Here is an 18,398-nt window from a genome sequence, read left to right on the forward strand (position 1 = left end):
CCGGTCTTCGCCCTAAGACGGCGAAGTCCTCATTTCGAATTACCGTAATGCCCCTAATCATTAACAGATCTCCCACTCCAATCCTAGCATTGTACCTCATCTCTTTATAAAAAATGAACAAACATAATCTTAAAATTAGATTTGAGCTTACACTGTTCGAATGCAAAGCTTCCTTAAGATCATGAAGGATAGAATGGTAAATGTGCTAGATTTTCCTGGTGTCGTGTTCGGACAGCCTGGCGCGGGTTTTGCGGCTCTAACTCCTCCGGACATGTCAGCACAAAAACTATAAAATATAAAGTTAATTGCGGGTACAGCTCCACCAAAACGCAGTTTCCAGACACACCCAAAACCGCACCACATTAGGTGGTCACTCTCGAAGAGACCCTTACAACTAGTGTAATTGCGAGTCCCTATTCCGGTGCAGGTTGCATGATTATCATAATGCATAGGATAAAGCCACCTTAATGGGCGAAAGAGGCGTCGCAGCCTTTGGAACGGTGCCAGACTGATGAATGGGATCGTCTACAATACCAGCAGCCAGAAGCTACTACAATCGATTATTTGCCAATTTCTAACTGGATTTCGAAGCGAGTACTTGAAATCGGGACCTGCAGAAGATCCACTACCGGATTCCTTTCGTCGGAAGGTGAAGGAGACGTACGTTTTGCTTTAGGAGATGCCGGGGTTCTGCCCTCCACTAGCTATCTCTCACCATTCCAAAAAGGAGTATTCTTTTATTTTTCTCTTTAATTTTTTATTCTTCTTTTGTTCCCCCCCACTCCTTTTATGCATGAGGCTTTTCTTTTTCTTTTTTCTTTTTTCTTTTTTCTTTTTTCTTTTTTCTTTTTTCTTTCTTTTACCCTTTGAGACAAGAGATAGTTGACTGCACGTGGGACCACGACGATGACACGTGTGAAGATGCTCACTACGAGGCACTCCATCTCCATAACCTGAGTGCTAAGCTTAGTCAAAATATGAACGGGTGATTGCTTCGTTTATTCGATCTATTGTGGTTTGTTCTGTTCTCCGTTTAAGGTTCTGATGCGATGCATTGGCTCTTGAACAATGCCTTGGTACAGTGGAACGATATAAGATATATAATAACAATGACTTGGTACAGTGGAACGATGTAAGATATATAGATTCTCTTATTCTTTAAAGACAATGAATTAATCGTCCACCTTTTTGAGTCATGTGATTTAATTTACATGCACCGGAGAATATTTGTACCTAATCATCTGAATAATAAATGAAAGTGTAACTGGTAGATAAACTTAGGGTGCATGAATCATGCATGTAGTACAAAAATCCAACCTCTTGGTTCCTTCCTGTCTAGGTTCTTCTCTCTGTGCTCCTGAATTTGCTGTAAATATACACAAATTGTTCTTTACCATTTGATTCTTTAATTCAGAGTCGGGTTTGTGGTTTTTGGGTTATCGCGTACGAATCCGCTTTAAAATCCGATAGGAAATGGGTCGGAGCCTAGCCTAGATGTTGCCCGCAAAACCTTCAAGAAGACTCCAGCGTTATCCTTAACTGTTTCTATCTGTTTTAAACTATTCTCGCACCCCTATTCCCCCCCTCGTTGGATAACTAACTATTCGCTATTCCGACGGGAATAAGAATAGGAATTGAGAATGGCGGGCTACGGGTTGAAATGGGCCGGATTGCTCAAATGGAGCCTCTCCTATGCAGATGGCACTCGCCCTCCTTGCCCAGTCAGGTATTCCTCTCTTTAGATTTCTTGGGTTCTTCTTGCAATATCCGCATGGATTCGATAAGCTTGGATAGTGATCTTTTGTTGCTATCCTCCTTTTGGGTCATAGCGAGGAGCGCAGGAGATGGTTCATAGAAGCCATGCAAGCCCGGACCGTTAACGTCGTGAATCGGATGAAAGAGATCGCTTTGGTGATGAGAACTCCGGAGGATGTTTTGGAGGCGCAAGGGATTACTCCTTCCGATATCGAAGGTAGTTTCATGGATTACTTGTTCCCTCTTTTTAGCCTCTACTGCAAAGATTCGAATGAAGAGTAGAGTGACTAACTGGAAACTGATGTAGTAAATTTATAAACGAGACAAAGATAGATTCTTTACTTTTTTTCTTCCGGTCACCTTAAAGTGATAGGAATCAGTCATGATGTTATATTGCTTATGTCGGAACTTTTTTTTGGTCTTTTTGTTGTAAAATTCTTTAAAATAGTATCATGGTTCTGTTTCATTTCAGAGACAAAGGATAGATAGTCAAAATGTTAGAGTTTCTCTTTTTGTGAAGAATAGTTGTACGGTTCTGTTTCATTTCAGAAACGAATTTTTTATTCTTTTCAGTGTGAAATTTGAGAGGTTCAAGAATTCAGTAGTATGTATGAATTGTTTTTTTTTTCCTAACTATAGAATTAGATTTAAAGACGAGCACTTACTTTTATGTGAGTAGTGTACCTTATTATGGATTCTTTCTGATTGAAACTGAAATATGTCCATTTCGGGTGTATTGTGGAAAGTTGAAAGCTTGATTTTAATTGACAGACAGCTTTTGTAGATATGTGATAAATGAAGTTTATAAATCATAGGCAATAAGTTCTTGAAGACTATTATCTCCTGTTCAATTGATGCTCAACTACTCAAGTCAACATTTCTTGATTGTTGCAGATATGTTGATCGAGTTAAAAGAACTTGTTGAACCTATTGATGCAGCAAATGGTATTTTCTTGCTTTTCTGCATATCTTTCTTCTTTTATCCTCTACATATGGAAATCACAGCAAGGAACTTATATATTTTATTCCTTATGACTTTAGGTGTACTTGCAATATGTTAGCCCAGTCTGCTGAAAAGAATTATATCTTTCAGATTTTCACTTCTAACGACTTCTATGTTAGAAATTTTATCATTTTATCTTTAGGAAAGGCTTTTTTTTTTCTAAACTAAATCATAGGAATAAGCATAATGGAATTCAGTTCTGAGTGTCTGCAATTTCTGGGTGTAATTGAGATCTAATATACATCCTCCTGGCATTCTTTACTAATAAAGACTGACCATGGCTTTTCTGTGAAAGCAGTGCTTTCTTCTATATATGATGTAGAGGTAGCATCTGGAGATTCCTGTAGATATGCAAATCAAGTGTTCACTTTCGTGAAAATTGAAATGATTTTAGAATAGTTTCAACAGGAGGCATCAACGAATTGCTTTTGAATTTCTTATGATAAAGCATTGTTCCTTCTCTTACGCTCTCACTGCACGTGATCCACGATCTCCGTTACAAATAACTGAACAAGTAAAGAAAGATAAAGAAAGAAAGAAATATTCCTATTTCTATTTATCTTTATATCTGTAATAACGGTTTCCTGAGCGCGCAGCAGCAGCTTTGTTCTTCAAGCTTTCCAACTTGCTTCATAGTTGTAATCAACTAAGATACTTCAGTAGTAGTATTTCTGTTAGTTGAAGTAATTACGGGTAAAATCTTTGTTGTTGATTATTTAAAAGAATGATTGACATTACTACCTTGCTGTTTAGCTATTCTGTTGGCTCTCTCTAAAGAAATAGTATTTCATGAATTCCCCTGTTTTATTCTGATTTGACAAGTATTAGTGTTAGTTGTAAGCTGTGTAACTTTCCCTCATTGACTTTTGGCAATTAGAAAATTACTTATTCTCATCTTATTGATGAGTTGTTTAGATCAGAACAGTAATGAATTCATTAGTACCTAATTTTTTTTTCTCACTTCTTTTGAAACACACAAGACCTGCACCTCGTTGGTGGCTTACTTCCTCTTCTCAGCTACCTAAGAAAACCAAATGCTTGTATTCGAGCCAAAGCTGCCGAAGTTGTCTCTGTTACTGTGCATAACAATGCTAGGAATCAACAGTTTGTCAATGAAGCCGGTGGACTTGAGCCTCTCTTGTCAAATTTTACTTCAGATCCTGATATGACTGTTCGTACAGAAGCTCTTGGTGCAATTTCCTGTGAGTATATAATGTAATGCAAGTAGGATGTTCTCAAGGACTTAAATATGTTAGCTCATGCTGACTTGGTGCTTGAGGTTGATCAATTTCCCTACTTGACTTTCAGCCTTAATTCGGAACAATAAGTCAGGAATTGCTGCATTTCGTCTGGCAAATGGTTATGCAGGATTAAGAGATGCATTGAGTTCAGACAGTGTCAAATGTCAAAGGTCTTGCCTTTTCATTTCCTGCTTGACGAGTATCAGATTATCATCTGATATCTTGAATGTTGAAATTTTTTCTTTGCTAATATCTATAATACCATATTAGCTGCTAACATATTCATGCTTCTTCAAAGTGTTATTGATGTATTTTCCCTGCATGCAAGCATATGGCATGTTCTATTAGTTTGTAGATAGGATAATTTCATCTCATGCCAATTGTGATGAATGAAACTGATTATCCTTTTCTTATGCTGTTGAATTGTTGATATTTCAAAAAAAAAACAAAAAAAAACCCCGTGATATTTGGGTGGTACTAACATGCACAATTCTTTCTGCTGCCAGAAAGGCTGCAAGTCTGATTCAGTATCTACTTCAGGAGGACAGCTCAGATTGTAGTGTTGTCATGGAACTAGGTTTTCACCGGCTGATGATGCATCTGGTCTCAAGCAATGACTCTGGTGTAAGAGAAGCTGCATTAGGGGGTCTTTTGGAGCTTGCTCGGAAAGAAAGCAGGATTTTATTAGCTCAAGAAGGTAAGCTTAGGCAACTTCTGCGAAACCGTATGGAGAGCATCAAGTCCATGTCTCCCAGTGATCTTGCTGCGGCCAGGGAAGAGAGGCAACTTGTGGATTCCCTGTGGAGTGCATGCTACCACGAGCCATCTTTACTTCGCAAGGAAGGCCTCCTTGTGCTTCCAGGAGAGGATTTATCCGAGCCACCACCTGATGTTGCCGGCAAATTCTTCGAGCCACCGCTTTGTGCATGGACTTCCAATCCAGCCAATGAAACTAAGAAACAGAATTCATTACTGTTAGGGCCTGGACCTCCAGGTGGAATGACGGACTACCCAGGCGACAACTGATGAACTAATCTCTGGCGATGAAAGAATGCTTTGGTTGTTGTTGCTCTACATGTACCGAATCGAGGATAGCTGTTCCTATAGATTGTGTCTTGACGTAGATAGCTAGAGGTAAATATGTTCAGTAGTGCATTTTGTGTTCATATATGTCCACGATATCCTATGTTAAATCTTGTGCTAGCCTGTTGTATATGGTCTTCAGAGTAAAAAAAATAAAATAAAGTTGAATGGTACTCAGACGTTCCATGTTATTGATTGTAGAGTTGTAAAAGTTAAAAAATTTCTCCAACATTACAAGAGTATGCTTCATTTTCCCGACGTTGTAGGCTTGCATTTCTAAATACCGAGTCAGCTGTCACCATGCTGAGAATATAAGTCGTATCCAGTCTGCAACTAAGATTTACTACTGCCAGCATGGCTGGATACCTCTGAAAATAACCGTTACACGGGGTTGTCTGAAAAGATTAGTAATTCAAGCCTCACTTGTGTGATAAGGACAGCTACTTTCTTTTGCCACCTTGGAAGTGGAATAAGGGATCCTTATTCCAGAGTTGAAGTGGAATAGGTGATGAAAAAAGTTTTCAGAAGAAACGAAAATATCTCACATCAACAATGACAATAATAATATTGTGATACTGAGTAAGGGATAAAATATTTTATCCTACTGACCGGGGGAGTAAAAATATCGTATATAAAAACGAGATATGTGGTGGTGGATAAAAGAATAGTAGTTAAGAATTAGTAATTAGAAAAAGGAAATACATAAATTTTAAATCGTGAAAACCAAACCAATATCTTTTATATCCACAAGTCTACGTGTATCTAATTCTTAATTAAATTAAACAAATAGAGCTAAAGTCGACTTGATTGAGACCGCCAGAAAGGAAAGGAAAGTAAAACGAATCTCGCTCATAGCGGTCACGTAAAAAAAAAGTAATGGCAGTTTGATGCAAAACACCCTCAGAAGTCTTGTAATTATTAAACCACGAGAAAAAGAAGGGCCTGGAAAAAGGGCAAAAGCGAATCAAAAATATCCTACTGACCGGTCCACGTGTACATTCGGACACCCGTATTCGTGGCACCTCCATCTGCACTTTTTACTTTCCCCACCCCCGATCTTTTTCCTTTTTATTTACACAAATATCCTTCGGACTTGCAAATATCTCACCCACCTCCACCTCCACCTCCACCTCCACCTCCGCCTCCGCCTCCGCCGCTACTAGCACTTACTACCCTCCTCTTCTTCTCAATTGACGCCCCAGTAACCCTAGATCTCCGGATTATGGAGGATGACTCCGGCGACGGAGATCTCGACCGCCTCGTCTCGGTCGACTGCGACGAGGAAGAAAGAGTCCTCGAGTGGGAATCCGGTCTCCCCGACGCCGACGACCTCACCCCGCTCTCCCAGACCTTAATCACGCCGGAGATCGCCGCAGCCTTCCGCATCTCGCCAGAGCCGGCCCGGACCCTCGGCGAAGTCCACCGCGCATCCCGCCACACCCTCGTCAATCTCCGCCGCCACTCCTCCCCAAACCCCTCCAACTCCGCTGCCGGAGCCACCGTTGAAGATGCCGCCGATTCCTCCGCCGTAGGAGGAGAAGACAGCTCGGCGAAAACCCTAAAGCGGCCCCGGCTGGTGTGGACGCCGCAGCTCCACAAGCGATTCGTTGAGGTGGTGGCCCATTTGGGGATCAAGAACGCGGTGCCGAAGACGATCATGCAATTGATGAACGTGGAAGGGCTCACGAGGGAGAACGTGGCGAGCCATCTCCAAAAGTACCGCCTTTACCTGAAGAGGATGCAGGGGTTGTCGAACGAGGAGGCGTCGCCCTCCGATCACCTCTTCGCGTCGACGCCGGTGCCGATGCAGGGATTGCACGAGCAGCAAGTATCCATGGCGATGCCTTACGCGGTACCAACGATGATCCCAATGCAAGCCTACGGGATCGGGCCTCACCCCCAGATGGGGATGGGGATGGGGATGGGGATGGGGATGATGAACAATTACCACCACCAGGGACAGGGCGGCGGTGCGTATATTGGATTTGGATCGATTGCTCCGTATCCTCCTCATGTTAGGCCGTCGAATGATAGATAATAAGAGATGGAATAATTCTTCTGATTCAAATTATAATACAAAAAGGAATGGACTTTGTGATCTGTTGCGTGGATTGCTTCTTCATCTGCTATATATGTTAGACTCTAACCAGTTTGCTAGCAAGGTTATTGCTGCTTGATGATGCATCTTCTTTATCTTCTTGCTTGAGCTATTAAGTAGATTCTTTTTTTTTTTTAAAAAAAATATTTTAAAACTCTCATTTTTATTATTATGACTAATAATGAACTTTTTCTTCTTTTTCTATGCAGAATAAAGTCTTGATAGATCCTTCAGATAGTAATGTATTAGATCTATAATTCCTGCGTTTGAAACATCATCGGGATATCCCTACTCATGCCTGTGTGTATCTCGTGGAAATGAAGGATAAAACAGAACAATGCCACTTTTCGTGCATTTTGGTATTCTAAAATTTGCTTCTCCTGATTCTTTTTAGGCACTGCACAGATTGTTGGAAATAAATGCTGATTTCCTTTCTATCTTTCTTTTTTTTAATTTATATTTAAGGCTTGTTGCCATTAATATTTGTGTTGCATTAAATTTATTATTAGCGGGAAGTCATCCATTTCATTTTTAAGGGCTGAATTTCCTAATACTTGAATGATGTTTTCTTTCCTGATATTTTACTCTCCATCTTTCTCTAGATAATCCTCTATAAGAAAGCTTTTGCAGTCACAGACTGGGATATATGACAAATATATATATATATATATATATATATATATGAGAATACAAGATATTTAGATATAAGAAAGTTGAATAGTTTCTTCTGTGGCAATTCTTAAGGCCTAAGGTGCTACATGTTGTATTGTTGAAGGATTTTACCTTCTAATCTGTCAGTGCACTTCACTGTTAACACTTGATAATGGCTGCTTATACAAACTTATCTGCCTGTGGACCATTACTTGCAGTAGCTGCCCACTGGGGCTTCATATTGCTATTTCGATACGCCAGCAAGCTTATTTGCTTCCAACAATGCTCACACCACGAGAAAGCTAAGGAGGATTTTGTTAGGATTTAGGAGGTCGAATAATGTATACTTGGGTGGTGAAGAATGTGAAATAGGCATAAAATGATTCATGATCATTTGCACAAAGTGTCTCTGATAAAGGATTTGCTGATTCCTATTTCCTGATTAGTGCGTCTCAGTTTACTAATTTAAAGATTTTCTGGTCCATTTTATCTGTTTTCAATTCCTGAAGCTATGGGTTATGAGATTTTAGTACGCTTCATGGAAGTTATTTGAATTTCAAAATTTGTAACAGGTGGTATATGGAAGAATATGTATGTTACTTGGTGTTTTTGTATTTCAGTGATTTCTTGAGAGGGAAGAACTACTTTATGAGAAAAATGCTGTTCTATTCTTTGACCTTGCTTTTGCCTTCTCAATAAACTGTCTGTTTTTTCTTTTCTAAAATTATAACATTCTCATTTCTGTTTTCAAGGCGGATACTGCTGGATAGTGTAAAAGTTTGACGTAATTTTTGATCGTACTAAGTATGTCGCTATTTTTTCTCCATTTTAAAATTTAAATATAAATTTAGATGAGTTTTATCAAATCTAGCTGAAAATTATTATCTGATTTAATGATTTTGTTTTAGTCGAATCGTAGAACTTTTCTAGATTCGTATTTAAATTTTAAAGCCAACCGGAAGGTTGGAAAAAATGGTGAGAGACTCTCAAGTACGGTTCACACACATTCCCTTTTGTGTTACAGTGTGCTGGTACAGTTCCAGAGACTGCTCGAGTGATTACGATGGTACTGCAATAATTTGAAGGTGATACCACCCTATGTGTGCTAGTTTGGCTTTCAATCTGTGTCGTTTTATTACGTAGACGGTACTCTTTCTTGTACAGAAAGTTGTCTATCGGGGAAATTTGTAGAACTAAAATCTCTCTGTTTCATTCCATTTAGCACACAGAAACAATGAGATTAGATGAGAATTCTTTTTCTTTTTTCATGCTTGCTTTGAATGACTCGACCGAAGACCTGGACAAGTTTTTTCACTCTGGATAATATAGCAATAGTACATTGAGAACCAAAAAGAAATCAAGATCCATGAACTATCAGGTTTAGTCATTGCAATTCGAGACATACCATAAATGCTATAGCATGAAAAGGTAATAAAAAATGGTTACATTGACGTCTCTTTGGCTAATAGAAAGATGCATTTAATTGGGCAAACTAAGAAAAGGATTCTGTTCTCCCATAAGAAACTGGACTGCAGGAACAAGATTTTATTTGACTCCGCAGTTCTTGCATTGCCAAAATCAACAGGAACCCTATAATTTTCTCGCGGGAAATACTCTGAGCTTTAATTTAACATGGTTGCAATCTTTCAGAACTTGGTAGCTTTTTGGGCCTCCTCTATATGCTCACCTAAACCATACATGAAAAAATTGGCAGCTTCCTTGTAGCTAGAGACGAGATCACTCAAAATCTCTCTCCAAATCTGAAGAACACTGCACCACTACCAGCATTGTGATCAATGGCATACTCTGCTCTCACCAACCCGAGTTTGACACCGACACCATATGCCGAGCCCTGCCCAGAGCGGCGGAAGAACTCTGTTGGGTTCCCTTTCACATCCTTCGAACTGCCTAGATCATTCCCATGTTCTGCAAATGCATATACATGGGTATTCTTCACAGGGATCCGCAGCTCAGCAGCAAGCTGGGTAGGCAAAATAATGGTCAGCTTTAAGGCATCGCCAAAAGAATGATTATGAATATCAATTAATCACCAAAATCAAACTCACTCAGATTGCAGAGGAGCATTATCTCATCTTAACATAACCATTTCATGAGATCTGAAACAAGCACAGAGAGTATACATATACTCAAACTCACCTCAAGAATATTCCTGCAAGCACCTAATTCTCCCATGTTGTAGCCCCTCACCGAGTAAGGCCCTCCAAGTGTGAAAGCATCATAGCTGGGGAGATCACCCACACAACCTCCATAATGACCATGGAGCACTAGAATAGGAGGTGGTGGCTTGCCGGCACCTTCTTCTACTTTATTCAACTGTATGAAGCGGGTTATTGTAAGCTGATGACGGTTGAAGAATGGGAACTTCATTCCAATCCCGAGGCCTTGGTCTAACTGCATTAAACAAGAACATGGTTGTTAAAAAATGTCTGTACAATAAAACAAGTTCCTTATCACACAGGCAAAAGTTGCCTTTACACAGGCCAAGAAAGTAAAATTAAAATTATCAAGCTCCATTTCTACAGGAGTATTAGTTTGACAAGTACTTTCTTATATTCACTTGGAATTTTCTAATATCAATGAATCCCAAATATCTTTTAAAATCTTTTTGTCAGACAATCAAATCCCTCCATGAGAATGTCGTAAATAAAAGATTGCTCCCACACATCATACTGATGACATTATCCTTCACATATAACCAGCTATTAGATGATGACTCCATCTTTCCTTCAAACAATGTAGCTCACTGACCTTGATGTCCAAATATTTAAATTCTTAGCATGCTAGCACAAAAAGCTATTTTTACCATTCAAAATCACAGTGGCATCAAGCAGCTCATACCTGAAAAACATCTCTTTCACCAACAACTGCACCATTTACGAACTTGGTGTTGTCACGAGTAATATTTGCCTGGGCAAATGCCATGCGGTCTATACCAGTACCACTAAGTGTTGTAGGAGGTCCATCCACGCTTAGGCCCCCGCTAGGCAGCACTCGAGAACCATGAGTACAAATACCACTAGTTTCATCACGTGTCGTGATCTCTTCCACCACAAGTCCATAAGTTAATTTGCTCTGACGTGTCAAGTTCTGTATGCAAAGAGTGCATGATTAGAAGATCAACATACATTTCCAACAGTGAACTTTCAGGAGAGGAAGGATAAGGGAAAGAATCTTAGCAGAATCTGGCAGCTACCTCTGTTACATTGGATTTAAGTCCAACTCTATCAATCCATACAGGTGGAACTTCATCTGCACCTGGTCCACTGGTGAAGACAGGACTCATCTTCCGACTGTTAAAGCAGCTAGTCCGGAAGGTGCGGTTACGAGGGTCATAGACACCATCAAGATATGGATGCACATACTCAAGCTTGAATGACAAATCATCCTGAAAATATATACACGCATCTAAAAAAAATCAACCAAGCTAAATGAATAATCAAAATCAACAATAGCTAAACTTTTAATCAAGGTGGAATTATAGCATGTTTTATTCCCTAATGAATCATTTCGAATAAAGGTAATCAATTGAATAGAAGGAACTAACACCCTGACTATATAGAACAAAAAATATCTTCCAATAGTGCAGGAGAAACTATCTACTACAATATCATTCAGCAGTTTATTCACTAAACTAAAAACTAGAGAAGAGGCGTGTTCTTCTCACACAAAAAGGAGAAAAAAGAATCAGTTTGACAAAAAAGAGTAGTCATCTTGCAGAAAGAGAATGTACTGGCCGAATTTACAAGTTTGACTACCAACAAACCTGAGGATTGAGCAGATTGCTGGATGTCACAGAACCAATTATAGATCTGTTCAAGCCTTTGATGTTCCGATGCTCAAATGATACAGTTCCACCAGGTTGAATTGATGCCTGAAATTAAGTATGCTCTTAAGTTATGAGGGCAGTCCATCTTTCATTATTTTGTATGCAATATTGTTTTACTTACAGTTGTAATTTACCAAACTACATAAGAAGATATATTTTAAGTTTTTAACAGCATATATAAAAACATAGAGAAAAACTACCAGAGTAGGTCGTCCTTGACGCCCAGGTACAATACTCCACTCTGTGCTTACTTCAGCTGATTTCTGTTCCAGTTCTTTAAGCTTAATTTCAACTATTATTCCTCCATCATTCTTTTCATCAGGTCGTGGATTCACTTCTATGTTGGAAAATAGTGCAAGTGAATTTATATTCCTCAAAGCTTGCTTCCCTGCTTCAATATTGAAGACATGTCCAGGTCGAAGCTGCACCAGATTATCAAAAGAGTTAGAACTTAGAATAATACCAAACCCATACGGCGACACCAAATGCAGCAGTAAAGAATAACTCAGATTACAAGAGATGTAGTCATTAGATAAGCTGGCGGATCAGAGCAGTTGATCACTACTTAACTACTTAACTATTTAACTTATTTAACAATCTTGGCAAGCATTTATTATACAGTGAGGACATCTTCATGGATTTACAGCTCATCGAGTAGCGAAAAGAAATTCATGTTCTTGCTCTCACTTAAAAAAAAAATTTGCATTTTTCATATCAACCCAACAGTCGAGCATCTCTTGCGAAGTTTTCTAAACTGTTTTTAATTACATGTCTGACACAACAGGTCTAGGAAGTAAAAGCTGCAACCATGATCACACTTTGATTTCCTATTATATTCATTCTTGCCCCACAACAGATACTGAGATATGCTTATCTAGATCAGTGAATCATGCAGTAGAGGTTATCTAACCAACCACAACCACATCACTGGCACACCTATGACCCAAATTACAAAAGAAAAGCAATTCTCAGAGTCTAAAATGACCTTTTTGAACAAGATAAACTTCACCTTCCAACTCTCGATCAAAGGAAAAGCATTATAGTAATGCTCTATTCCAATTCCACCAGTGCTCTATGAAAAACTGGGTTTTCCTATTCTATTCATTCTTGCCCCACAACAGATACTGAGATATGCTTATCTAGATCAGTGAATCATGCAGTAGAGGTTATCTAACCAACCACAACCACATCACTGGCACACCTATGACCCAAATTACAAAAGAAAAGCAATTCTCAGAGTCTAAAATGACCTTTTTGAACAAGATAAACTTCACCTTCCAACTCTCGATCAAAGGAAAAGCATTATAGTAATGCTCTATTCCAATTCCACCAGTGCTCTATGAAAAACTGGGTTTTCCTATTCTATTCATTCTTGCCCCACAACAGATACTGAGATATGCTTATCTAGATCAGTGAATCATGCAGTAGAGGTTATCTAACCAACCACAACCACATCACTGGCACACCTATGACCCAAATTACAAAAGAAAAGCAATTCTCAGAGTCTAAAATGACCTTTTTGAACAAGATAAACTTCGCCTTCCAACTCTCGATCAAAGGAAAAGCATTATAGTAATGCTCTATTCCAATTCCACCAGTGCTCTATGAAAAACTGGGTTTTCCTATTCTATTCATTCTTGCCCCACAACAGATACTGAGATATGCTTATCTAGATCAGTGAATCATGCAGTAGAGGTTATCTAACCAACCACAACCACATCACTGGCACACCTATGACCCAAATTACAAAAGAAAAGCAATTCTCAGAGTCTAAAATGACCTTTTTGAACAAGATAAACTTCGCCTTCCAACTCTCGATCAAAGGAAAAGCATTATAGTAATGCTCTATTCCAATTCCACCAGTGCTCTATGAAAAACTGGGTTTTCAGAAATGTGGTTACCTGCTTGGGTAGCTCTCGGCGGATGACTGGAAGTTGGGTGTTCCCTTCAACGACATTCCCGAGCTTATCCTGGAACTGGATAACAAGCTGCGTGATGTCCCCCTCGACGACCTCACAGACCACCTCCCTGGTATTCAAATTCCCAAAATTAACCACTTGGGCGCACGCATACCCTTCGTCATTGTACCACTTCTGCACCCGATCCCGGATCCTCTGCAACAGCCTCGCGCTCAGTTTCCCCTGCTCTCTTAGCATCTGCATCACCTCTCTTTGCACTGGCACTGGCAAAAGACAAGACCTCGATCGCTCAATCCTTCTCCGGTAGTCTCTCTCCTGGCTCCGGAAGTAGTCCATCTTCTCCCTATCAGTCATGTCAGGGTCCATCTCCATCTGCTTCGTCTGCGGCATCAACCCCACATTGATGCACCTGAATGCGTCCGCCGACTGCCACGTGCTCTCCGTGAAAGAAACCGTCAGGGCGAGCGAGCCGTCCGGCTTCGTCTTCCCCTCGAGATCCACCTTCTCGAACATGCCGCAGGTGGCGAGGCTCTCAAGCTCCTTCTGGAGCTGGGCCTTGGTGTAGACGCCGCCAGGGCGGAGGGAGACCATCTCGAAGAAGGAGTCCTCAGTGCCGGAGCCTACCGAGCCGCGGCGCCGGTCGAAGAAGAGGATCTCGGAGATCTTGTACCGTTTCAATCCACTAAGCTTGGCGAGCTGGACTATAATGTTCGCCGGAAGACCGTGGGAGTCCCACTCCGGTAAGCCGGAGCCAGCGCCGCTGCCATCTTCCTCCCTCGCATTCGCGACGAGAGGGGAGAGGATGTGAGACCAGAAACCACCGCCGTCACCGCCACCTCCGCCGCCGCCACCGAACCAACCGCCACCGCCACCGGCGGAGCCGGGAGGACGGGGAGGGCCAGAGGAGGAGAGGTGGAGGAGGAAGACGCCTCCGGTGGCGGCTGCAGCGGCGGCCACGGAGAAGAGTTTTACGGTTTTGCGGCTGTTCGATACAGGCGGGGATCTAGGTTCGTGGAATTGGGCGATGGAAGCGGAGGCCGAGGGGGGGAGGCGATGGCAGTGGCGGGAGGGAGGCGGCGCTGCGCTGCCGATCTGAGCGCTGAGGATTTGCCCCGCCACGCAGAAAGCCATGGAATGGGCGGAAATGGGATAGAAGGAAGAGGATTTGGAGAGACCTTTTGTTGCTCTGCTATTCTCGTAAAAAGAGAGCAAAACAAGATGAGGTGGTGAAGTTACCGTCATAAGTGACGAGATCCCAAATGAGACCAACTTTGAGGTTTAGGGTTTAGAGTTGGGCCTGGGCCGGAACCGGGAAATGGACGGTCCGTACAGTGTGGCCCGGCCTCCTATTAAGTTTAATAAAAGCCTGATAATAATAAAATTAACTCTGCATTATTTTATAAGACGGCAACTAAAATTGCCGTATTCGTATTCCGAAGAAATCCGCAACGTCGCATCTAACAACCGATTCTCTTCTTACGCTACGCGTGTGAAGGCGATCGCATCGCATGCGGCGCACCTCCCCTTTGCTTGTATAACGAGACGAGAGCCATAACGGAGAAGATGGTGGTAAGATGCTCCTGCTCCGCCGCCACTGCCTTGCTCCTCCTCTCCTCCGCCTATGTCCCACCTATGTCTCGGCATCTTATTCCACTTCCCGTATCGAAGACGACCTACAACTACCTCTCTTCTCTCCTTACGCCTTCGTCCGGGTCCTCTCCTCCGCCGCCAAGTCCTCGTCTTTATCCACCGGAGAGCAACTGCATTCTTCCGTAGTCAAGCTTGGCTTCAGTACCAACCTCTTCATTAACACTGCTTTACTCACTTTGTACTGCAACTGTCGCAGATTTCGCGTAGCCCAGCAGCTGTTTGACGAAATGCCTGAACGGAACGGAGTGACTTGGAATACTCTCATTTATGGCCACTCGCAATCTCATGCGCCAATCCTTGCAGTTGAATTTTTTGTAAAGATGGCCTCTTTGGGAATTTCTCTAAGCCCCTCGTCTGTGTCTAGCGTTTTGGTTGCGTGTTCGAAATTGGAGGCTATGGAGAATGGAATGATGCTGCATTGTGTTGGTTTTAAGTGTGGATTTGGGTCTAATGTAGTGGTGGGAACTGCGTTGGTGGATATGTACTCAAAGTGTCACGATGTGGGTGCTGCAAGGAGATTGTTTGATGAGATGGCAGAGAGGAATGTGATCACTTGGACAACGTTGGTTAGTGCGTATGCTCTGGAATATAGGCCTAATGATGCCATGTTGTTTGTTAGGGAGATGAGGCAGCATGGTGTTGGATTGAACGAAGTGACTTATAATAGTCTTCTCAGCTCATTCTCGAAGTTTGAAGATTTGTTTCATGGGAGGCAAGTTCATTCTCTTGTGATAAGAGAAGGGTTGGAAGATGACCCCTATATTGTTGTCACACTCATTACCATGTACTCAAAATGTGGCAGTTCAGAGGATTTCAGTAAGTTGTGTAGTAGTTTCCGTAGCCATGATCAGGTCTCTTGCAACTCTATCATTTCAGGGTTTTCTCATCTGGGAGATGGCAAGCAAGTGCTTCAGAGATTCTTACAAATGAGAAGGGAGAATATCCATGTGGACTTGTTCACCTTTGCGAGTGTCTTGAGGGCTATTGCAATTCTTTCGGCGCTTGAGGAAGGGAAGCAAATCCACGCACTCATTTTCAAGACTGGGCATGCCTCTAATGTATGTGTTCAGAACGGACTTGTTTCAATGTATGCGAAATGTGGTGCAATATATCATTGTAAGCAGGTGTTCTCTTCAATGGACGAACCTGACTTGGTTTCTTGGAACTCGCTGCTATCTGGATGTGCCCAACATGGATTTGGCAGGGAGGCTGTTGCATTGTTTGAGCAGATGAGAATAAACAAAGTTAGGCCTGATGGCACCACCTTCCTATCTGTGCTCACAGCTTGTAGTCATGTTGGACTTGTGGAGAAAGGGCTTGAATACTTCTACTCGATGAAAGAAGGTGCAGAGATTGTAGCAGGAGTAGAGCATTATGCTTGTGTTGTCGATCTTCTTGGTAGAGCAGGCTATCTCATGGAAGCAGAATCTTTTGTTAATGATATGCCTATAAAACCTGGAGTATCTGTGTACAGAGCTCTTCTTAGTGCATGTCAAATTCATGGGAATGTAGAGATTGCAAAACGTGCAGCTGAGGACCTTTTTCAGCTCTGTCCAGATGATCCTTCTACTCATGTGTTGTTGTCAAATTCCTTTGCAGCTGATGGCTCTTGGGACAATGCAGCTGGGATACGCAAAATTATGAGGGGAAAGGGGTTGAAGAAGAAGCCAGCTTCAAGTTGGGTTGAGAATCGAATAGCTGTTGCATGAATTCGTGATGATTTTGTTGTTGCTATGAATGCAGAGCTCCAATTGATAACTATGACCATTGCAGAGAAAAAAAGGCTTCCAATTTTGACTGATGACTTCTACTGAGATGAGTTTGACTGTAGTAAACAGTGCTTGGCTGAACGAACAAGGTTCTACATCCCATCTATTGGATATATATATAGTATAGAATGAAATGAATTGTTCAGCAAGACTCGCTCTCTTACAAAGCTTGAGGCAGCCAAAATTGTCCCAGGAGAACGGTTAAGTGTGTATGCTTCGAATTTAAACAGTTTGATGTACTAGATGGGATTGAAAAAACTGATGCAAATAACTTTGAGAGACTTGACCTTTTCAAATTACAAGCTTCACACTGGTTTAGTTGTTCATACACGCTGTAAATCACATAGGGTGTATATGGTTTCATTTACCAATGCTGTGGTAATAACTTGTAAGATTCTTCATCTTTGCAAGTTCATTCTCTATTGAGGTTATCTATTTGCATGACAATTCTATTATGCATTTCTACTCGATGAGGCATAGCATCTTGTGATGGTTGGTAGCAAGGGGCCGGGTAGTAAGTAGCTTTTTGTTTTGTGAGCATTCGGGCTTTTGTTGGGAAAAAGGAAGCGGTGCATCTTTCTTTCTTCCCTGTGGTTTGTTTATTACTGTTAAGTACCAATGTTCTTTCATATACCATCTTCTAAATGAGATATATTAAGAGATCATAGACCACAAAATCTACTGGGTTTTAATCGCACGTATGCGACGGTCAAAATGCCGCGTGTGGACTTAACCAGAGAACGAAAGAAAGAACTTAATTAAAAAAATTGCCGCGTGTGGCCAACTAGCATCGTCCAATTACCCAACCATAGGCTTCGGCCACGGATTTTTACTGAGCCAAACAACCTGTATACGTACTCACCACTCCTTTCAAAGCCATCTCCATTAGACTCGGAAGATAGATGACTCCTCCCTTTCTCTCTTCACCCGCATAAGATTTATCCTTGTATTATATAACTATTTGAATTCCAAACACCCAATTAATATACATTCGATTATTCTCTATTCAATGATGGACGTCAACGTTGCTGCTGCTGCTACTACTGCTACCAATGAAACAGAAGAATTCAAGAAAATGGAGGCCAAGAAGCCTCCGAGTAGGCTGCAGAAACATGCCCCGGCGTCCCTCCAGCTCGGGGCTTTCGATGGCTCACGTTCGTGGGAGAAGGGCGACCTGGCGCGCACGGCTATCCCGTTGTTGTCTCCGTTAATTGTCTCTCCGTCGCCGCCGTTGTGGGATGGTGAAGGAGGAGGTGGTGCTGATCATAAGGATGCGGGGAAGGATGAGGAGATCAGTCCGCTGCCACAGCTAAATGGATGGCGGCATCCAGCTTTGCCGGCGGTGGTGATGGAGCCGGTGTCCCTCGTGCCAATTCTACAGT

General features: G+C 41.6%; 4 protein-coding genes across 6 annotated transcripts; 3 read left to right on the forward strand and 1 right to left on the reverse strand.

Moving 5' to 3' along the window:
* The first annotated feature begins 1,583 nt into the window (after positions 1 to 1,583).
* LOC140790897 (uncharacterized) lies at positions 1,584 to 5,261 on the forward strand. Of its 2 annotated transcripts, XM_073141209.1 has the most exons (6): positions 1,584 to 1,726; positions 1,830 to 1,972; positions 2,650 to 2,700; positions 3,739 to 3,960; positions 4,067 to 4,169; positions 4,506 to 5,261. In XM_073141209.1, the coding sequence occupies exons 1-6, from the start codon at positions 1,641 to 1,643 to the stop codon at positions 5,023 to 5,025; spliced, it is 1,125 nt and encodes a 374-aa protein (XP_072997310.1). In that variant the 5' UTR covers positions 1,584 to 1,640; the 3' UTR covers positions 5,026 to 5,261. The 2 variants fall into 2 exon arrangements, with proteins under 2 accessions (XP_072997310.1, XP_072997311.1); XM_073141210.1 differs by lacking the exon at positions 2,650 to 2,700.
* Positions 5,262 to 6,162: 901 nt separating this feature from the next.
* LOC140790845 (transcription factor PCL1-like) lies at positions 6,163 to 7,615 on the forward strand. The gene is made up of 2 exons (XM_073141137.1): positions 6,163 to 7,052; positions 7,390 to 7,615. The coding sequence occupies exons 1-2, from the start codon at positions 6,305 to 6,307 to the stop codon at positions 7,392 to 7,394; spliced, it is 753 nt and encodes a 250-aa protein (XP_072997238.1). The 5' UTR covers positions 6,163 to 6,304; the 3' UTR covers positions 7,395 to 7,615.
* Positions 7,616 to 9,170: 1,555 nt separating this feature from the next.
* Positions 9,171 to 14,807, reverse strand: LOC140790844 (protein TOC75-3, chloroplastic-like). Its single transcript, XM_073141135.1, has 7 exons — positions 13,580 to 14,807; positions 11,879 to 12,100; positions 11,616 to 11,723; positions 11,046 to 11,237; positions 10,691 to 10,939; positions 9,989 to 10,243; positions 9,171 to 9,812 (listed from the first exon to the last, which is right to left on the reverse strand). Exons 1-7 carry the CDS (start codon positions 14,726 to 14,728, stop codon positions 9,573 to 9,575), a joined length of 2,415 nt encoding a protein of 804 aa, XP_072997236.1. The 5' UTR covers positions 14,729 to 14,807; the 3' UTR covers positions 9,171 to 9,572.
* Positions 14,808 to 15,038: 231 nt separating this feature from the next.
* On the forward strand, positions 15,039 to 17,447 carry LOC140790218 (pentatricopeptide repeat-containing protein At1g11290, chloroplastic-like). 2 transcript variants are annotated; one of them, XM_073140195.1, is made up of 2 exons: positions 15,039 to 15,166; positions 15,444 to 17,447. In XM_073140195.1, the coding sequence occupies exon 2, from the start codon at positions 15,475 to 15,477 to the stop codon at positions 16,954 to 16,956; it is 1,482 nt and encodes a 493-aa protein (XP_072996296.1). In that variant the 5' UTR covers positions 15,039 to 15,166; positions 15,444 to 15,474; the 3' UTR covers positions 16,957 to 17,447. The 2 variants fall into 2 exon arrangements, with proteins under 2 accessions (XP_072996296.1, XP_072996295.1); XM_073140194.1 differs by having other exon boundaries at positions 15,045 to 17,447.
* The last annotated feature ends 951 nt before the right edge of the window (positions 17,448 to 18,398 follow it).

The sequence above is a fragment of the Typha latifolia genome, chromosome 6 (genome assembly GCF_019914945.1).
Source record: "Typha latifolia isolate L0001 chromosome 6, TyphaL0001v2, whole genome shotgun sequence".
NCBI classification, from domain to species: Eukaryota; Viridiplantae; Streptophyta; class Magnoliopsida; order Poales; family Typhaceae; genus Typha; species Typha latifolia.